At 40.2% G+C, this 20,811-nt stretch overlaps 2 protein-coding genes across 4 annotated transcripts in view; both read right to left on the bottom strand.

Annotated features, from left to right (window-relative positions):
* The window catches only part of osbpl10a (oxysterol binding protein-like 10a), a 99,805-nt gene that overhangs the window by 62,272 nt on the left and 16,722 nt on the right, over positions 1-20,811 (bottom strand). For all 3 annotated transcript variants that reach the window (XM_085148667.1, XM_085148666.1, XM_085148665.1), the window contains exon 2: positions 20,608-20,783. In XM_085148667.1, coding sequence (XP_085004793.1) covers positions 20,608-20,783 — 176 coding nt within the window. The remainder of the gene's footprint in view (positions 1-20,607; positions 20,784-20,811) is intronic.
* On the bottom strand, positions 1,828-17,728 carry LOC146493069 (uncharacterized). The gene is made up of 2 exons (XM_085148670.1): positions 9,625-17,728; positions 1,828-9,556 (listed from the first exon to the last, which is right to left on the bottom strand). The coding sequence occupies exon 1, from the start codon at positions 17,690-17,692 to the stop codon at positions 15,782-15,784; it is 1,911 nt and encodes a 636-aa protein (XP_085004796.1). The 5' UTR covers positions 17,693-17,728; the 3' UTR covers positions 1,828-9,556; positions 9,625-15,781.

The raw sequence follows: 20,811 nt of genomic DNA, 5'->3' as shown, positions 1-20,811 counted from the left end.
TGCAAGTAGCAAAGTGGCTTGATACGCTCAGCTTGCATGTGGTTTTCCCCTCAGCACAGAGACAATCCAGGCTGCTATCCAAACACAAACCGCCAGATTTGCTGACTAATGCAGTGAGCTGCAGCCTCAGGCTGAAGAAGACGCTGACTGTCTGCTTGCTTTGACCTCTTCCAGGGCAGAACGGAAATCCACCTGATCTCATTTCACTTACTAATTATTTAAAAAATAACTGTGATGGCACTGATAAAAGTAAGACAGCAGGTCAACTCGAGCTGGAGTACAAACAGTAGAAAAAGCTTTGATGCACGCAGGTCAGATGTCATTCTGCACTTCTTTTATTTCAATATAGCAAACAATAGAAAGAAGGAACCAAAAAAAAAAACATTTTACATTATGAAGTAAAATGCCTTTAAATTCATTAAAATACACCTGAAACAGGTATGACCTTATCGAACTGGGACCACAAAATAACTTGCAATAAACCAAAAAAACGTTAGGCATATCATTAAAAACGTCCGTAAGTACATATGTGCCATAAAATAAAGACAGTCATTCAACATTTGGGCCAATAAAACCTCATATGACTGTGACATATCACATAAATCACATAAATCTGTTGTCCATCAGTCACTTTGATCACTTTCCTCAGGACGCACCTGATACACGTTCCAGCTGCTAGCATACCTAGCTAGTGACAACAGATGCATTTTTACTACTTTATCAAGTGGGGCTAAGCCCAAATCAGCTAAACTAATCAAAGTCATCTCAACTTTGGTTTAACTGAGAATAGCAACAGAAAACAAGAATGTCACCTGAAGTCATGAATCCAGCTAAGCTAAAGCTGCTTTTCATCACAAAGCACCTGGAGCTTAAAGACCTTGTACCGTGAAACGTTGAAGAATACAAGTTCAGGAAAGCAACTTTAGAAAAAGCACATATTTCTTTTTTGGCAGCTGAACAAATTGCCAAAAGTAAGCAGCCACACTCAGCTGGACAAGAACATATTCATCCAGTGGCAGTTGATAACGTGTGAATTTGTGCCTGTGACAGAACCAGCTAGTAAACAAAGTTGCACTGCTTGTGAGGATGAGGACTGCGCTAACATTCACTCACAGCTGCTAGATAGACTGTGCTCATATTAGCAATTTCTCTGTTCCACTTTACAAAACAGATACTTCTCTCAACTCTTTTGGTGCAGTCAAGGGGACAATTTGTAGAGCTTTCTGTTCTACAATCTTCTGTTGTTTAACTTTGGTGAGTCTGTGTAATTAAACCCTCACCTTCCTGTTCTCAGCTGATAAGAGAGGCACCTAGTGTGGTCTTCTGCTACTGCAGCCCATCTGCTTCAAGAGATGGTCTTCTGCCTACCAGTTAACGTTGCTTTCCTCTCCCCGAGGAAGTCAATTTTCCTTTGACCTCGCCCAGAGAACGGCAAGCTCATTGGACATTTTCACTTTTTTGGGTCAGAGATGGTTGTGTGTGAAAATCACAGAATTTTCCTAAACGCTCAGTCCAGGCTGTCTGGCACCAACAACCAGGCCACATTCAGGGTCATCCTGACCATGTCTGCATGCCTAAATGCACCGAGTTGCTGGCTTGTGATTGGCCGTTTATAGATATATGATATATGCAACTAAGCAACTAAACAACTAAAGTGGCTGGCAAGTGTGTATACTCACATGGCAGAAAAATAAGGAAAGGCATAAAAGGCTAATAAAAAAGAAACCCCAATAACTCCTTAGATTTTATGCTTATCTGTTTAAGAGCCATTTCATTCTGCTTTTTGTTCTAATTATGCAGGTCACACACTTTTTAATTAAAATAATGCTGTAAAGTCTGTCCAGATGCCAACTTTACCAAACGGTCCATCGGAGGCTCACAGCAGCACTTGGGAGCATCTTTGCGGAACAGAAAAACAGGAGTGGGACACCCAAAGTCTTTACAAAATCCTCGCATGAATGAGCACAATAGGCCCACAAGACTTATTTATAGATCACAGCTTAAACACTGCTTCAGGTCTACCAGAAAGATGGGCTTCATTCAGATTTAAACTACTACACTGAACTCTGAATGTTTTGAGTTCAATGAGCCAGAACAGCGAGAGAAAACACAGAGAGAGTTCAAACTGAACATCCCTCACAACTTCAAATATTCTGCTGCGTTTAGTGACTCTGACTAAGACATAACTGTCAGAAGAAAAGATAAAATGCACATAAGCACAAAGTAAACTGAGGCATAACTAAAGTTTTTATTACTTATAAATCTCAGCTGAACCTGAAACAGAACAGCACTCCCACTCTGCACACGCTGAATTAAACATGTGTCTAAAGCAGCAGGTGCCAGGCTCGAAAGGTATGTATATTTATTCCGGACTGTTCAGTGCACGGCACTTGGTTCAGTGTAAGGTTTCCTTATTTCATGCCAGCCACCAAGCCAAAAAGTTTCTGTCAGAAGTCTATTCGTGTTGGCACATCTGCAGCATGAGAATAAAATTTCAAGATCACAAGCTCCAACCAAAATGCTCTGGAAGAGCAGCAGTCGCATCAAAAATAAGCTATAGCATGCCAACGGGATTAGCGCTGACATCTCAACGAACGCTGTGCCAGTTTTATTAAACACGTACAATGTGTGAAGTCATGCTACGCGTTCATTTTCACTTTTAATCAAACCTGCTCCTCAGTCAGGAAATGAGGCTTCCCATCTCAACCCAGGCTCCCAGGAGGTGCCAACTAACTATTTCAAAGGCAATGGATGTGTCCTCAGTGCCTGCAAGAGGAAAATGCAGCAGTGTTTTGGGCAACTGCTAACCTATTCCTGGCGTTCTGGATTTACTGGTTAATCTCATCACAGTAATACAAAAAAAATCATTACCTTCACCAAGAAGGCTTGTTTTTGGAGGTGTTTGCATCCATGCCATTGTGTCTGCAAACACAATAGCTCTAAAAGTTTTGAGTTAATTCTGATAGAACATTGTAGGTGTATTTTAGGTATAGGTGTGGAGTGGGATCATGTTAATGCTAATATATCGACATTTGCCAGACATCCACCAAGGTGTTCAAGGTCAACTGAAAAATTTAATGATCACAAATTGACAAAAAGGCTCATAACTTAGAAACTGATTCTTACAAGTGTGTTGTGTGTTGTCAACAGATAGAAAGTACTGTGTAAGGATTTCAAATATCATGTGATATTTGACCTCTGAGCTGATCTGATCTGAAGGTAAAAGTGATAATCCTTTTTAAAACTATGCTTCTTACTGCAGTTGTTTGTATTGAAAACATTCATTTATATGGGGAATAACATACGGGAATTCTAAATATCTGATTATTTACCTCTGACCTCTTCTTCGAGGTCATATAAGGTAAAACCATAAGAACTGTAAGAAATTATACTTGCATATGGGAATTTCATATATCACATTATTGTTTGCATCAACATATCATGTCATCTCACTTTTACATTTGACATCAACGTTTTTGCCAGTTTGACCGAAAAAGCATTGTCAAGAGAAAGAGAAATATATTGGAGAATAATGTTATGGAGTTTAATGTTATATAATACTCACAAATAAACACCTGTTATCCATCACCCACTTCTACATAATGTATCAAGTACAATGCTATTCCCTTCACAGTGAATACTTCCCAAGAGTGAGTAGGCTTGGTGGAGTTTGGTGCTCTCTGAGTGCTTCTTGTATTAAAATACGTGACGCCGCATGTAAAACCAGAAAAAAAAAGTCAAATGTATTCCCTTTAATTTTTTGTAATGTTTCTAAATTTCAAGATTAATGTGCAATAAAGGCCACATTTATCTGTTTTTGTTTAATTTCTATGTATTTTTAACTTGAAAATGTCAAACTATTTGAATTATTGTTGTTTTGCAGTGATACAAATGGATAAATACTCACAGCACATTTATAAATGATTAAGTTTTGGGTACAAAACTGCACTGAGGTTACAAGAATCTGTTTATTGATCACAATCCACACAGCGTTATCTCCACAGGCCAAAGAAGGAAAGATCACCAGCAAAACTAAGTGGGAAAAGTTTGCTGGAGGAGACGAGAGATTCAGCAGGTTGTTTGCACTGAATAAATGGCTTATATCAGCATGTACTGACCACTCAGTGCATTTTATCAACAATTTTAGTATTTTTTTGGGAACGCAGGGATCTGTTTAAAGCAAATGGATTTAATTTTAACAAGTCAGGGGTGAAACTGTTCACCTCCAACTTGTTTTATTCCATACGTCATCCATCTGTGATTGGTGCCAAGGCTGAGATAAACGAGGAGTTATCTCATAAAGAGGAACAAACAGTACTCCAAGAACAGACAAAGCCCAGCAGAAACCTTGAGAAGGAGCCTCATCTGCCCCCACGCCAGAAAAGCTTCAGAAAGGAGAGACATCAGAGGCAAGAAGAGGGGTCCCTATTTGCCTCCAACTCTCTCAACAACACCAACGACAGGGACCAGGGGCCACGACCTTCCCCTGACCCCCAAACCCCTGACAGGCCATCCCCCTCCTTCCCCTCCCTTTCTCCCTCCTTGCCACACCTGAAATTCACTGAGGAGATGATGGAGCGGGGCATCAGATCTCCCCTCAGGCCCAATCCCTTTTTGTCACCCATAAACCCCCCACCAGAGCAGCCAAAGGTTCGCCATCGAGCCCCGCCCTCAACAGAGCAATCGAAGTTACATTGCCCAGCCTCGTCCCCCCTTAGTTCCTCCTTACCACCTTCATGCTCTGTCTCCGCAGTCTGATGTGTGATGTGTGGAGGGTCCGGGCTGCGAGGATTATGGCAGTGGTGACTTTTCCCAGGAGAAGCTGGGACCCTGTTTACTAGAAGGTTTTAAAATTTCTGTACTTTTAGGTGACAGAAGGAGACATGTGGCCTGGTCAAAACACAGAGAGCGGCACTCTAAAAGATCTAAATATAGTAAACATACCTTGTGTGCCGCAGACTGCTCCCAAATACGAGGGGGCAAATAATACCTCTAAAACACTTAAGTTGGCTTTATTAAACGTTAGATCTTTAGCTGGGAAAACATTTTTAATTAATGATTTAATCACTGAGCACAGCCTTGATTTTATGTTTTTAACAGAAACTTGGTTGGACCAAAGTAATAGTGGAGCTGTTCTCATCGAGACGACCCCTCCTAACTACAGTTTTATCAATGAGGCCAGGGTGAGCAGGAGAGGAGGAGGGGTTGCTGTCTTCTTTAATGAATCATTTCAATGGAAGCAGCTATCTCCTGGAGGTTTTCAGTCTTTTGAATATGTGGCTTTACAGCTGAAGGCCCCATCCAAAGTTGTGTTTCTTAATGTTTACAGGCCTCCCAAATACTGCACAGACTTTTTTAATGACCTCAGTGAACTGCTGTCTGTGATCTGTGTTGATTTCGACTGTGTAATTATTGTTGGGGATTTTAACATCCATGTGGACAACCCTCAGGACAAAGGGACTAAAGACCTGAGTAACACTCTGGGCAACTTTGGGCTGACTCAGCATGTAACAGAGGCCACACATAATAGAGGACACACTCTTGACCTACTGATCTCCAAGGGGCTGAGCATTTCAAAGGTTACTGTGTCTGATGTAGGCCTGTCTGATCATTACTGTGTTTTCTTTGAAAGTAAAATCTCAGCCCACACAAATATATCAACAGCAGTGATCACAAAACGGTGTATAACTGAATACAGAAGTGAGATATTTAACCAGGTCTTCCCATTAACACCTGGCCTGTCCAGAGGTTCAGTCAATGAGCTCGTCAATAGCTTCAATGCTAAAATGTTAAATATAATGGACACTATTGCTCCCATTAAGGTGAAGTATGGAGAAACTCCACACTGGTGAAAAATGAAAAAAGAGAGTGTAGGAAAGCTGAGCGCAGATGGAGAAAAACAAACCTCCAGGTTCGTTATGACATCTATAAAGAGAAACTTCACAATTATAATTTACAACTGAGGAGTGCAAGGTCCTACTTCTCTGACATCATCACCAAAAACAGTCATAATGCTCGGGTCTTATTTTCTACAGTTGACAGGCTAACAAACCCTCCTGTGTCAGTGGCAGCTGAACTTCATTCGACCATGGCCTGCAATGACTTCGCCAAATTCTTCACAGACAAAATCCAAAGATTAGACAAGCAATTGGTATATCAACAGCATATTCAGGATATATACCGTGTCCACTGAAAAACTGTTTAAACACCATGAAACAGTTTCACCCTATTAACAGCAAAGACCTGGAGGACATCTTAGGTCAGCTGAACTCCTCCTCTTGCTGTTTAGATGTCCTGCCAACAAGTTTTTTCAAAAAGGTCTCAAAGACTTTGGAGTCAGACCTGTTACAGATCGTCAACTTTTCTTTAATGTCAGGTGTGTTTCCAGAACCACTAAAAACTGCTGTAATTAAACCTATACTGAAAAGAACAATCTTGACAAGACACAAATGAACAACTACAGGCCGATCTCAAATCTCCCATTTTTAAGTAAGATCATTGAAAAAGCAGTTTCTCAACAGCTCAATTACTTCTTAAAACAGAATAACTGCTAAAATGCCTTTCAGTCAGGTTTTAGACAGAACCACAGCACTTAAACCGCTCTGACCAAAGTGTTCAATGACATATGTCTGAATACAGACAGTGGAAAAATGTCAGTCTTAGTTTTACTGGATCTCAGTGCAGCATTTGATACAGTTGACCGCAACATATTACTCAAACGACTGGAGAACTGGGCAGGTCTTTCAGGAACTGTACTAAACTGGTTCAAAACATACTTAGAAAACAGGAAATACTTTGTATCAATAGGTAACTTCACATCTGAGCAGACGAGTATCACATGTGGAGTTCCCCAAGGTTCCATCTTGGGACCCCTTCTGTTTAACATTTACATGCTCCCACTGGCACAGATTATAAAGAACAACAAAATAAACTATCATAGCTACGCAGATGACACACAAATATATATCACAATGTCACCAGGAGACCGAGGCCCTGTACAGGCTCTTGGTAAATGCATTGAGGAAATTAATGACTGGTTGTGCCACAATTTTCTCCAGCTAAACAAAAATAAAACTGAAGTAATAGTCTTTGGTGCCAAAGAAAAACGATTACAGGTCACCAGAGAACTTCAATCTATACACCTAAAAACCACAAACCAGGCGAGAAATTTGGGTGTAGTGATGGATGCAGACCTAAACTTAGAAAAACACATTAAGACAATAACAAAATCAGCTTACTATCACCTCAAGAATATTTCAAGGATAAAAGATCTGATGTCTCAACAGGACCTGGAAAAACTAGTCCATGTATTCATCTTTAGTAGGCTTGATTACTGTAACAGCATCTTTACAGGTCTAACCAAAAAATCAGTCAGACAACTACAGCTCATTCAGAACTCTGCTGCTCGAGTCCTCACTAAGACCAAAAAAGTGGACCACATCAGTCCAGCTCTGAGGTCTTTACACTGGCTGCCTGTCCGTCAGAGGATAGACTTTAAAGTTCTGATGCTGGTCTATAAAGCTCTGAATGGTTTAGGACCAAAATACATCAGTGACCTCCTGACCCAGTATGAACCTTCCAGATCCCTCAGGTCATCTGGATCCGGTTTTTTATCAGTTTCCAGAGTCAGAACCAGACACGGAGAAGCTGCATTCAGCTTTTATGCTCCATATATCTGGAACAAACTCCCAGAAAGCCTCAGATCAGCTGAAATACTCAGTTTATTTAAATCCAGGTTGAAGACTCACCTATTCTCAGCTGCATTTGAATAAAGCACCAAATCCACACTTTTAAGCTTAAATTTCAAAACTTATATTTTAACTACTGATTTTATCTGCTGTTCTGATTTTATCTACTGTTTTTCGTTTAAATCAATTTTAAATCATGCTTTTTATTGTTTTTGTTTTTTAATGTCTCTGTAAAGCACTTTGAATCACCTTGTTGTTGAATTGTGCTATATAAATAAACTTGCCTTGCCTTGCCTGGCTGACTGGCAAGGATGCACCCACCCGGCTGTGGGTAGCTCTGTGAACGGGGTTTTCAGAGTCAAAATCAGAATATTTCAAAAATTCCAGGAGTGTAAGTGTTTTGTTACAGACACTCACTTAAAATATAAATATGAAAGATGCCAAACAAAAACTCAAAACTTTAAAAAAAAGAAAAAGAAGAAGAAATAAGTAGAACTAAGGCACTCAAAGTGAAACGCTAAATTAAAATGAAATATTCCAAAGCTTAAAGCAACACTAGGTACGGTCTAGACAAGATATCACAAGTGAAAATAGTCCAGGTGTCATAATGCCGCAGGTGGGATTTCCTGTTGCATACATCATGGTTGAGCAAGTCTTGCACTCCTGTGGCTGTACAACACAAAGAGTGTGGAGGATCGTCTAATACGGAGCATAACTTGAACAACATCTTCCTTTCTGAAACCTCCGTCAAAGAGTTTCCCCCTCACAGTCGAGAGGTTCGCTGAACGAGGACTTACAGGACATCATTTATTTGCAGCTTATGCATCAGAAATTGTTCAGAAATAGTTTTGAGGGATGTTTACAGACACTGAAGTTAAAAGCAAACAAGGATTGCAAATACTGGAAAGTCCCGTTGTTCCTGAAGACGTCATTGCTGATGGCTGCCGCATTTATGAAGCCAGCATTCTCTGTCTGCATTTTTCTTTATTTATACTTAAAACGAAACAGATCAAAGTCTTTTCTTATTAACAGTTTGCAGCACTGGAATGCTTTTGTCTGTTACAGAAGTAATTAAGGATATTCAGGAACTCTTGAACATTTTCTTTCTTTTTAAATTGTCATTTCTCTGCTGTACCAAAAACTTCAGGAACTGTGATAGGAACATTATTCAAGTCAAACAGTGCATTTTGTGAGCACCATTAATCCACTACTCATTTACTGGAGATTGGAAAGAAGAGAGTCCTCAGTACTCTCTTAAAAAAGGATTTATGCCAAACATCAGTGAAACTTTGTGATTTCCTGCAGGGGAAAAGCATCCCCTGATAGTTTTTGGGAACACTGGAAAATGTTGCATTTAACAGAAGTGGGCTGGTTGTATTGGAGTGAAAGTTAACAGGGTTCAAACTCCTCACACAGCTTTTTTGTTTGCTTGTTAAATGTGTAAGTGAATGCAGCACCACTGAGAATTTCTGAGAATAGTGTAATTTTCATCACTTTGTACAAACACATTCATCTGAAGCAAACTGGACCCTAAATTAACTCCCCTTTGTTTCCAGAGTATTTTTCACAAATATAATCATCAGAAGATGTTGAAGTGGGAAAATGAGTGCAGCACTCTCCTTGTTAGGGAGAATAAAACAAGGCGGCCACATTTTATCATCGGATTAATGCGGTATTACATCATCACCCAAAACAACCAAAAAAAAAAAAAAAAAATCTTCTAAGATTTCTTTTTTAAAGTTAAGTTGAGATGTTATTATTGAGGTTCGGGTTATTTAAGTGCAGGAAGAATTCAATTTGCACTTGTCAATCACTTCCACTGCCAACATCTGCCAGCTACAGAAGGTCTCTTTAAGACTTAAAGAGACCTTCTCATTTTCATTTTCGCTCATTTTCAGAGTTGCCTCTTCACTTAAAGTTTAAGTGAAGAGGCAACTCTGAAAATGAGACATTCACACAAACGCTGCATTCGATGTGTGTTCTCCCACTGGGAGTGGCTGCTCGCCCCTGCAGGGAGCACACAGTATTCAGTTAAAAACACCTGTAACAAGCTGTCTTTCTGCAAAAAATATCCGGTAACAAGCTTCCCACTTTCTTCCACTTGTCATCATCCACAGAAATCACTCACTCAGTCTAAAGGGACGACTTACCCGCAGATGAGCAAGCGCCTAAATCTGATGTTTATCTGTGATGTGCACAAGCACAGCTGTGATTTTAGGTAATTAGTCATCTGTATTGAGCACCAGCCTTGCACCTGTGCATATGCTGACACAAGTGATATACATACAGTGCTGTGGAAAAATCTTGAGTCACTCGTGTTTTCTTTTTATTAACATAAAGAAATGGGTGCAGAGATTTATTGAAGCATATCCAAATACACATGTAAAAACAACATAAAAAAACAAAAACAAAGTTTGTACCATTCTAATGAGCTGGGAAGTCAATATTTGGTATGACTATCTTTATTCTTCAACATAGCCTGAACTCTCTTTGGCATTTTTCTTGTAATTTTTTAAAGTAGTCTCCAGGAACAGTTCTTTGGGCCTCTTGAAGGACATTCAAAGCTCTTCTTTGGATGTTTGCTGCCTTTTGTTCTGTTGTCTGTCAAGATGATCCCACACTGCTTCAATAGTGTTGTGGTCCAGGCTCTGTCTGTTTTTCTATCCAGGTAGGCTTTTACTGCATTAGCAATAAAAGTGGGATCGTTGACATGCTGAAAAATTAGGCTGCTGACAATCAGATCCTTTTCTGATGGTACTGCATTGTGGATCAATATCTGATAGAATTATGAATGCCAGAGTGCCACTGGCTGAAATACAGCCTTAAACTATAAAACAGATATTTTACAGATGGTTGTAGACAGTGTTCATCACTTCATCAGACTTATTGCCACCGATTTTTCATTCATTTCTTGTGTAACCTGACATGCCTCAGCCTTTTCTCCCTGTTTCACTTCCTTAACAATGGCTTCTTGACAGGTACCTTTCCACTGAGACCATTTCTCACTTTAAAAAGAATTACAAGAAAGTCTGGCTTGTTGGAGGTAACATGTAGAAACCAGAGACTAATGGGCTTTTGCCTTAATGAATAACCTTTTCTGAGCGGAAACTGATTGCTCAATGAGTTAATAATTAGGAAATCAGTCTCGGTTCATCAGTTGTATTCTCATGTAAATTTTTGTAGCTCCGTTACAATGGTCAGACTGAATCAAAGTGAAACAACAAACTGACTAAATCTTTGGTATTTTTCATCGGTGTAACTAAAGAAGGGGGAATCCAAAAAACAAAAACAAAAAATTCCTTTGAAAATGTTTGATAAAGCAGCCGCTGTCTAAAGAAAAACTTGAAAAGACCTTCAAACGGCCTGGAAAACGACTGATTATAAACGCTTAATAAAGAAATATGAGAGAGACTGACTCACTGGATGCAAAATAGTAGTGTAGCATTTATATAAGAGTAGCTGCCTCACTGAGGCGGATTACACTGATCCTGAAATAAATTCAGCTGGGTTTGTCTTGGAGGTGACACTGACAGCTCAATTCATTTGATGAATACATAAAGTTTGCCCTGTAAAGTGAGAAGACTAACAGAAAAATGAGAAGCTAGACCGTGTGCTTATTTAAAACGAGCAACAACGGACACCCGTCCTAGTCTGCTCTTATTTAAAAGTCAATATCCATCCCACAGAGATGGCTGAGTGATATCTGCACATTACTAGGTGATCAAGAGAGAAGGAGAGAGAAAGAGAAACCTCCCTCCCACTCAATCATGGCACCACCGCCGCCGCCTAATTACACATGTTTTAATTACAGTGTCATGAAAGATGTTATTGGTTATGATAATGGTGAGTCTGAGGATTAATGCTTGGACGAGCAGTTAGATTTGATTAAAGTGCTGGGAGATATTATGAGCGAGGCACTTTAAACATATATTTTCAAGAAAATGGACGGGCTGACGAAGCCTGGAACAGAGGGAAGAGCTGCCAGGCAATTACAGTAACCAGCAACCAGCCTTCACTCATCAGCACAGCACAATGACATTTGAACCCTATGATTGCTCTTGCTAAAGCAGTCCCAGTGCATTATATGCAAAGAAACGTTGTTGTGATTACAGGCTAACTTTAGATATAATTGTTTTTTCTTGCTTCACACTACTGCACCTCACGATTTTTTTTATTTTTATTTTTTGCACCAAGCAGTTCATTTTAATCTCCTACGCTGATCAAAAAAGAGGAATTTGATGTCATCTTTAAACAGAGTAAGAACATTCAATTAAGGCAAAAGTCACACATATTCTGAGATAAAAGTTACTATGTGAAAGTGAACCGTGGCTGTTAATAAAGACAAAAGACTGAGTGCTCCCCAGTTATTGGCATATGTTAATGATTTTTGTTCCTTAATGATCGCACCCTTAAAGGACTGCGACAGATGTAATCCTTTCCTTTCTTAATTCACCTTAGACGAGTAGCAGAGTAAAAACTTACTTCAGTGAAAGTAGAAAAGCTGATCATGTAGTCTGTGTTTTTAAGCACCCACCAAAGAAGTTTAAACCAAAGCCAAAGAAAAAAAAATATCAATGATGTGAATCTTCTGTTCCACCCCCATCCCAAAGATGCTCTATTGGGAGCGAGATAACCTTGGAGGTCATTTGACTACACTGTAATACATGTTCAAGAAACCAGTTTGAGAGTATTTGAGCGTTGTGATGTGGCGCGTTATCCTGTTGGAAGAAGCCATCAAAGGATGTGGCTTAAACACCACTAAGGGTACTAAGAGCCCTGAAGAAGATATCCCCCAAACATCATTACATCATCATCATCACCAGCCTGAGCTGTTGATGTAAGGCTCTTTCATGTGGTTTACGCCAAATTCTAACTATACCATCCAATTATTACAGCAAAAATAAAGGCTCAGCAGACTGGGCACTGTCTATCAAAATATTTGTATTAATGAGCAGTTGAACTGTTGTACCTAACAAAGTGGCCAGTGAGCATGTGTGATTTTGATGATCAACGGATTCAAAATAATAAGAAAATGCAAAGTTTCACAACAAATAAGGAAACACAGAGACACACAAGGACTCATCAAGCTTATATTTGAGGTCATCTTCCAAAACAGTCCAGAAAAGCCCAGGTAGCCTACATCCGTTTTTCACATTTTGAAGTGCAAGTAGGCTGTTAAACATTGACAGGCAGTGAGCTAAACATCTCCTGGCTCTAACTACATACACAGCACATAAATGTGAGACTGGCAACGTTTTCATCTACTTTTTGAACCAAAGCATCAAAATATTCCATTAAATACAATAAAGGGACGCTCTTTTTTTTTGATAACCTTGTTGCACAGTACCTTTGGACAAAAGAAGTCCAGTCGTTTTGGTTGAACCAACATGAAGGATTTGGGAGGGGCGATATGATAACATTCACCATATCACTGGCATCCAGAGGCTGCAGTTTCACATCTGTAGAAAGTGGAATGAGCAACTCATTTTTGAAGCATCTTAACAGTCCAACCGTCACAATGGTCAATCAATTTTTTTCCCTGCTACCAAGAGCCATTCTGCACAGACTCCTATATAAACCCATCAAACCTAACAGCAAAATTAAACACATTTACATCCTGGTACAAAAAACACTTTTGGCCTACGAATGTAATTTGTCTTATGTCAACTCTCAACTGTATAGCAGATGAACTTCCTTACCCATTCAAACTGTATTATGACTTAAGGTTATATGTGATTAGGGGCCTGTGATCCTCAGGTCAGAGCATTTTTTTTCCTCCTTGCGCTCACAACACTCATTTCAAAACAGTTCAACTTTTTGAAGGCTCAACTTTTTGCTGCGACTGCAGCAATCAATCACAAAGAGGTTTCTGGTGCCACACTCACTTAGCAGGCAACCAATCACCAACAACCTGTATGTATCCGAGATCCAAGTTTTAAGTAAGTGGCATTATGATATCATTTTATTTATGTTCTTAGCAACAAACATCATACAGCCTACTAACTCATACGGGGGAAAAGTTTGCATCAGAGGTTTCAAAATAATGCTCCACAATCCTGTGAGTGGAGTCATGCACAGCCTGTGCACTTTTTAAATGCAGTCGACAGTCTTCACACATTTGACATGTTTTACACACTTTCCGTTAGCATAACAAAAACCAAACAATAACTAACAACAATTTGTCCACAGGGAAGCAAATCAGTAAACACCCAATTACCATTCAGTGAAATTTATGCTGAATATGTACAACAGCCAAAACCGTCCACAGCTAACAGGGGCCATCCTGAGAAGCCATACAAGTCTTACAAATACTAATCAGACAATAACTCTTGATGATGGCTTTAAAACATTGTGCTTTAATTATACAGCTGCACAATCAAACCAGGCATCCTAATAAGCCAGTTTGTACCCAGCTCACAAAAACCTGACCCTTTCATTGGCTCCGCGTCTCTGAGTCTTCATATGATAAATACCTTAATTTTTCATCTCAGCGTTCAGACATGATTAAATTCAAGTCGCTCTTCACCTTTGCTCAGCAACAAAACATGCGGCCCATGTGTCCTTATATCCAACAACGGAAGGACCAAGCCGCTTCAGTTTAGAGGCAGAAAACTCTCAGGCTACTGTATAGCCGTGTGAGAAATGCTACAGATTGTGTGTATCCAGGATCTTCTTACAGCAGCTAGGGAAAAGGCAAGTCGTTCAAAGCTATCCTGTGAAGAGATATCATCCTGAGAATAAAGGTGGCATTTACAGCTCTGGACTCGGACCATTGGTGGACTTATACACTGCTTATCAGCTAAACCAGAAAGACTGAAAAATGACTCCCGACTGAACCTTAAAGTTCCCCCAACCCGCATCCATGTAGGTTTCAGGGGTTCCCATGGTAACCAATATCCAGAACTGAGTATACCAGCCAATCTTAACTTCACAGACTACTAAAAAAGCTCATTTGAGCCACTTTGTGCCCTGCTGTTTGAGCAAAGTGAGCTTCTGCAAGTACAAATTTTACTCTTTTGTGGCCAATTTTTAAAATATAATTTAATTTAGCAAACATTTTTAAGGATATCTTTGTTGCTGACCCCAACAACAATAACATTCTCTAATGCATTTGTTTAGTTTGGGGTGTTGGCACCAGTCGAGACAGGATTGCAGTTTTTTTGGCAAGCATCTGAATGAGTCACTGGAAATAGAAACACCTCTTCTGTGAGTTACAAAGCCCAACTTCTTCTTCACTGTGGTATTATTGTTTCCTTTTAGCTTGATTCACTAGATCATAGAGTTATTCAGAGAATATAGGCCAAGTTACTCTGATATCCTCCCCCTCAAGACTGTAAGGGGACATTCCAGCAGCTCAAGTGGAGCAACAATGAAAAAGGAGTCTCTCTTATTTAAGTGGATACAGGTCACTGAAAGCCCAGGCCTTTAGCACAGTAACCACCTTAAGGATCATGTTGCGGCAATACTTCTTAAAGAAACATTTCACCTTTGTCTAAATTCACTTATTGAATGGCCATGGAAACATAATTTCTTATCTGGATTAGGCACACGTGCATGCAGACTTATTTGCATGAAAAATAATGACAAAAGTTCAAATAAAAATTGGTTTTAAATTATATTTAAAATGAACAATGATGATCACCTAAGTTGATTTGTTTTTTACTTATATAGCCACTATTAAGCTTGATCCCTGTGGGCTGTGCATGTCATATCTTGATATCATCATAATACACATATCTATGACATGATAATGCTACGTGTTTATGCTCCCTAGCCAACACAACAATACAAGACCAGTCATGTCTGAGAGCAAGAGCAGCGCCACCCTGTGATGACTATTTAGTACCTAAGGAGTTATCAGAGGTAAGATCTCCATTAAAGCATATGTCTGTGAAGGTTCTCAGTCATCCAGGTCATCGTAGTCAAAGGAGCTTGCAAAGAAAAGCGTCTGGACTTCTTTAGGTTACTTGAAGACGTTTCACCTCTCATCCGAGAAGCTTCTTCAGTTCTAAGGTCAAATGGTGGAGAGTCCCAGATATAACCCTGGTGGGAGTGTCCCCCACAGAGGGACAAAAGGACCCCCTGATGATCCTCTAATCGCCTGAGCCAAGGTGTGGAACTGGGTGTGGGTCCCAATCAGCCAGAGTTTCGTGTGAGTTCATTGTGAAACCTGGCCCCACCTTATCATGCGAATTCCTGAGGTCAGATGGCCCAGGGTGTGAGTGGGCCTTAAGGCGTCTGGGAAGGGATCTCAAAACTGGATTATAGATGGCAGACAGTTGGTGTCGTAAACCACCGCCTCTGTTCAAAGATGGTCGCTCACAGTGGACATAGATGGCTTCTTTCACTCCTCTTTCAAACCATCTGTCCTCTCTGTCCAAAATGTGAACATTGGCATCCTCGAAAGAGTGTCCTTTATCCTTAAGATGCAGATGGACAGCTGAATCTTGTCCTGTGGAGGTGGCTCTTCTGTGTTGTGCCATGCGCTTGTGAAGTGGCTGTTTGGTCTCTCCAATGTAGAGGTCTGGGCATTCCTCGCTGCACTGTACGGCATACACCACATTGTTAAGTCTGTGTTTTGGCGTTTTGTCTTTCGGGTGAACCAGTTTTTGTCTGAGTGTGTTGCTGGGTCTGAAGTACACCGGGATGTCATGCTTGGAGAAAACCCTCCTGAGTTTCTCTGATACACCGGCTACATAGGGGATGACAATGTTGTTGCGCCTGTCCTTCTTATCCTCCCTCGCTGGTGTCTGATCTTCTTTTCTGTGCCTCTTTGCTGACTTTAAAAACGCCCATTTCGGGTACCCGCACGTTTTGAGTGCTTCCTTTACATGTGTGTGTTCCTTCTTTTTCCCTTCAGGCTTAGAGGGAACATGTTCTGCCCGGTGGTGTAGGGTCCTAATTACTCCAAGTTTGTGTTCCAGAGGGTGATGGGAGTCAAACAGGAGGTACTGGTCCGTATGTGTGGGCTTCCGGTAAACTTCGATGTTGAGGTTGCCATTCTCTTCAATGTGCACAGCGCAGTCCAGGAAAGGCAAACAGTCGTCCTTTGTGTCTTCCCTGGTGAACTTGATGTTTTTATCCACAGCGTTGATGTGCGCAGTGAAGGATTCCACTTCTTGTGTCTTGATTTTGACCCAGGTGTCGTCTACATATCTGTACCAGTGGCTGGGTACTCTTCCTTTGAAAGAGCCAAGAGCCTTCCTTTCCACTTCCTCCATGTAAAGGTTGGCTACAATAGGTGACACGGGGGAGCCCATAGCACAGCCATGTTTTTGTCTGTAATAGCCTTCGTTGTATTTGAAATATGTAGTGGTGAGGCAGAGGTCTAACAGTGTGCAAATCTGATCGGGTGTGAAGTTGGTCCTGTCCTCCAAGGAGTTGTCTTCTTGTAGTCGTTTTCTGACAGTCTCCACTGCCTCCGTGGTGGGTATGCAAGTGAAGAGAGAGACTACATCAAAGGACACTATGGTTTCATCTGGATCCAGGGTAAGTTTCTGGACCTTGTCAGTGAAGTCGGTGGAGTTCTTGATGTGGTGTGGGGTGTTCCCCACGAGAGGAGCAAGGATGGTAGCAAGGTGTTTTGCAATGTTATAAGTGGCTGAGTTTATGCTACTGACTATGGGTCTGAGTGGGACAGCTTCCTTGTGGATTTTTGGAAGTCCGTAAATGCAGGGTATGGCATCCCCTGGGTAAAGGCGGTGATAAGTAAGGCGGTCAATGATTTTGTCCTTTTCCAAGTCTTGAAGGCAAGCTATAACTTTCTTTTTGTAGCTGCTTGTGGGGTCTCGCTTTAAGGCTTCGTAGGTATTGTTGTCACTGAGGAGAGTAGTGATCTTTGTATGGTAATCTGTAGTGTTTAGGACCACGGTGCATCTTCCCTTATCCGCTGGTAAAACAGTGATGTTGTGGTCTTTGCTCAGGGAAGCGACGGCCTTCTTTTCCTGTATTGTGAGGTTGGACGGAGGGACTTTGGCACTGGAGAGGGTGGCTGAGACTTTCATCCTGATTTGCTCTGCTTCTGTCTGTGATAATTTATTAATCAGAGATAATTAAAGCATAGTATTTTGCAATGTGAGCAAGAAAACTAACTAACTAACTAACTAAGGTGGAAAGGATATACTTGAGGCAAAAAATACAGAAAGGGAAAAAAAGCTATTAAGGAACCCAAGGAGGACAGAGTAGGTGAAGGATTGTTGGAGCACTCGTTAATATATCACAGGAACAGTGTGACGAGGTGGATGGAAATCCACTTTACACAGTCTGACCCAACATACTACCATCCCAGGTAGAAAATAGAAAAAAAAGTTTCAATTTTATTATGTGACAACATTGTGCAACTGAAGAGTTACAAGGTTACTTTAGCTTGTGTTAAACTCTAATGTTAAGCGGTTACTTCCTGCTTTTACTTAAAAGTTTCATTAAAAAACACAAGCTAGGCTACTTTTATGCTTACACTGGCTGTGGCACCTTGTGGCAAAAGATTCATACTTTCAGTTAAGCAGTCTGTAAATCAGTGACAGTAGCTCATTGATGAAAGATGGATTTTGTTTCCACTATGAAATCCTACTGTCTGTTGCAATCACCAGGAAAACCTTGTTCTTTCTGTATATTTCCTTGAAATACCGTGACGTAATTTTTTTTGGAGGCCATATCACCCACCCCTACTGTGGACAGTTGTTTTTAATATCCACAGCACTTTCCAGAGGTGTGCTGACACCATTATTATATATTATTATATTATATGTTTACAGTGTAAATAACAGAGTGCACTCTAAGAATGAGGGTGAGTCACAAATTGACTGTAAATAAATGAATGATAAGTAACTTAACAAATTTAATCTATTTCACTTCAACCCGAACTGGTCACTGCAGATGGCTGCGAGAGGTTTCTTCCTATTAAGAGAGTTTTTCCTTCCCACTGTCGCTGGGATTTTTATCTCGATTATTTTAGGGTCAAGTCTTTATAATTGAAAAGGGAGTGACAGTTGTTGTGATTTGGCACTATATAAAGAAAACTGAACTACATTTAATTGAATTGATATAAAATGGCAATATTGTGATTTATTATCCACAAGGCACAATGTCCATGTGGATGACACCGAATTAATACGGACTAAATAAATGTCCATCAAAGTCTAAAGACTTTAAATTATTTATTGTGTCCAAATCTGTTCATGACTTCACACTTATATAGTTTCTAGACAATCAACTAAAGACTAGAAATTATATAAGTCTTAAGTCTTGAACAGATTTAGTAAAAAGTCAGAGTAAAAAGGCAACATCAGGTCATACTGGAACTTTAGTAGACAGCACTGCTATCGATGAAATGAAATCAATAAATAATGGAACGGAAACTATTTACTTTACTTACTTACTAACACTAGAACTGAGGGTCATTTTGATCTCTTGGCATTTAAAAACATATGTAACTCTGTTAAATTAAAACTCTGCCATCTCATGACGGGTTTATTGATCATATAATGAACTTTGGAGTGTGTGGGATAAAAAAGAAAAAGAATTATGACAACTGACACATCGGGTGTCATTCTGACCCAATAGAAATTCATGTAAAACAGCAATTGCAGAATGCCGGGTTGCCTAGCAACGCACTTGTTTGGACACATTATGATGTGAAGGCAGCTTTAACATGAGCCAGATATAGCTAGATGATATTGATAAATAAATATATAGGGAACTGTAGCTGGATAAATGATGAATAATTACCGCCGCGCTGAAAGGGTCATGCCTGGGATGTTGAGCCAGGTCAGAGCGGAGGAGTGTGTGATGGAACGCGTGGAGAACTGTAGCTGAACCAAGCAGAAAGCCCAGCATGCGGGGAATTAATCCGAGCAAATAAAGAGTGAAATCCAGAGCAGAACAGCTGAATAAGACATGTTTCATGCCTGGGGAGCAGAGCAGCTGCAGGTCTGGTGGGCGGAAGCAGATGAGGATGTTGTGTTGTACTTTTACAATAATTGATTTAGTGCACAGTGTATCTTTCTTTTTCTTTAGCCAACTGCGGGCAATGACCTGTTCAATCTGTGTCACAGAGAGCACTTTGTTTTTTATACCTTCTTTATTTTAGCTAAACTAATACGGCCCATTATCCAAAACTCAATTTGAACTCTTCTATAATGTTTTTCTTCTACAATAATTAAATGATTTAGATCTATTATTGTGTTGCTCGGTGTAATCTTTATTTATTAGTGAATTCCAGTACACACTTTAACTTTATATTCTGTAATAAAAAGATATAAATGTTTTGTTAAACTAGAACTAAAAACTAAACCCCCAATTTTTCAAAGTATAAAAAGCTTTTTTTTGTTTTGTTTTAATTCACAAATTAACTTCTTGAAGAACTTACTTCCTTGCACACAACTGCTGTTGTTGCAGGATTGAGTCAAAAAGCCACCAGCCCACAGGAATCCATGGCAGTTCTAGTGTTAAATAAACACATTGCTCTTATTTCATGTCATGGTTTTGTCACGTCGCGAATGTAAATCCAAGATTCCTCGTCTCTTATCTGTTTCTTGACATGAAACACTGATTCAGATCAGATCTGACTCTCTGATAAAAGCAGTTATTTCCACTGACTACTCATCTCTGTGTGGATGTGAGCAGGTAGTGTTCAGGAGGTCATCTATCTAGTGTTGCTAAAAATAAAATGCTCAGGCTTGAACCAAAACAATGAAGCAATACAAATCAAATAAGCAGAAAAATGTCCTCGAAAGTCTTTGCTCTTTAAAGAAAAACACTGCAGCTCGAATTTATGAGCCATCTATAAGCCGCTATTCATCTCGCCGCTCCTAGTATCTACACCGCACTTCACAGGAATCCAAAGTAAAACACACACACACCCTCTCACTTTTTGTTCTCTGCCGTATACGGGCAGCCTGAGGCCAGTGCGAGGACATACCTCTGAGTTTATACAGCTCTCCATTGACGGAGTTTACGATGAACATGTGCGGAGCCTCGTCGCTCGTCGTCACCGAGGCGCCGATCAGAGGCAGCGAGCCACGGGGCTTCTGGCTCTTCCCCTGCTCATTGACAAAGTACTGCAGCTGTCCCAGCTCTGGATCCAACACAAAATACCTGCACAGGAGGAAAAGGCAGAGAGAGA

Source organism: Neolamprologus multifasciatus, chromosome 22 (assembly GCF_963576455.1).
Source record: "Neolamprologus multifasciatus chromosome 22, fNeoMul1.2, whole genome shotgun sequence".
NCBI lineage: Eukaryota > Metazoa > Chordata > Actinopteri > Cichliformes > Cichlidae > Neolamprologus > Neolamprologus multifasciatus.
This window is presented reverse-complemented; position numbering and strand designations above follow the sequence as displayed.

Excerpts from the sequence above, each read along its gene's own strand:
- LOC146493069 (XM_085148670.1), bottom strand. The coding sequence starts at position 17,692 with ATGAAAGTCTCAGCCACCCTCTCCAGTGCCAAAGTCCCTCCGTCCAAC.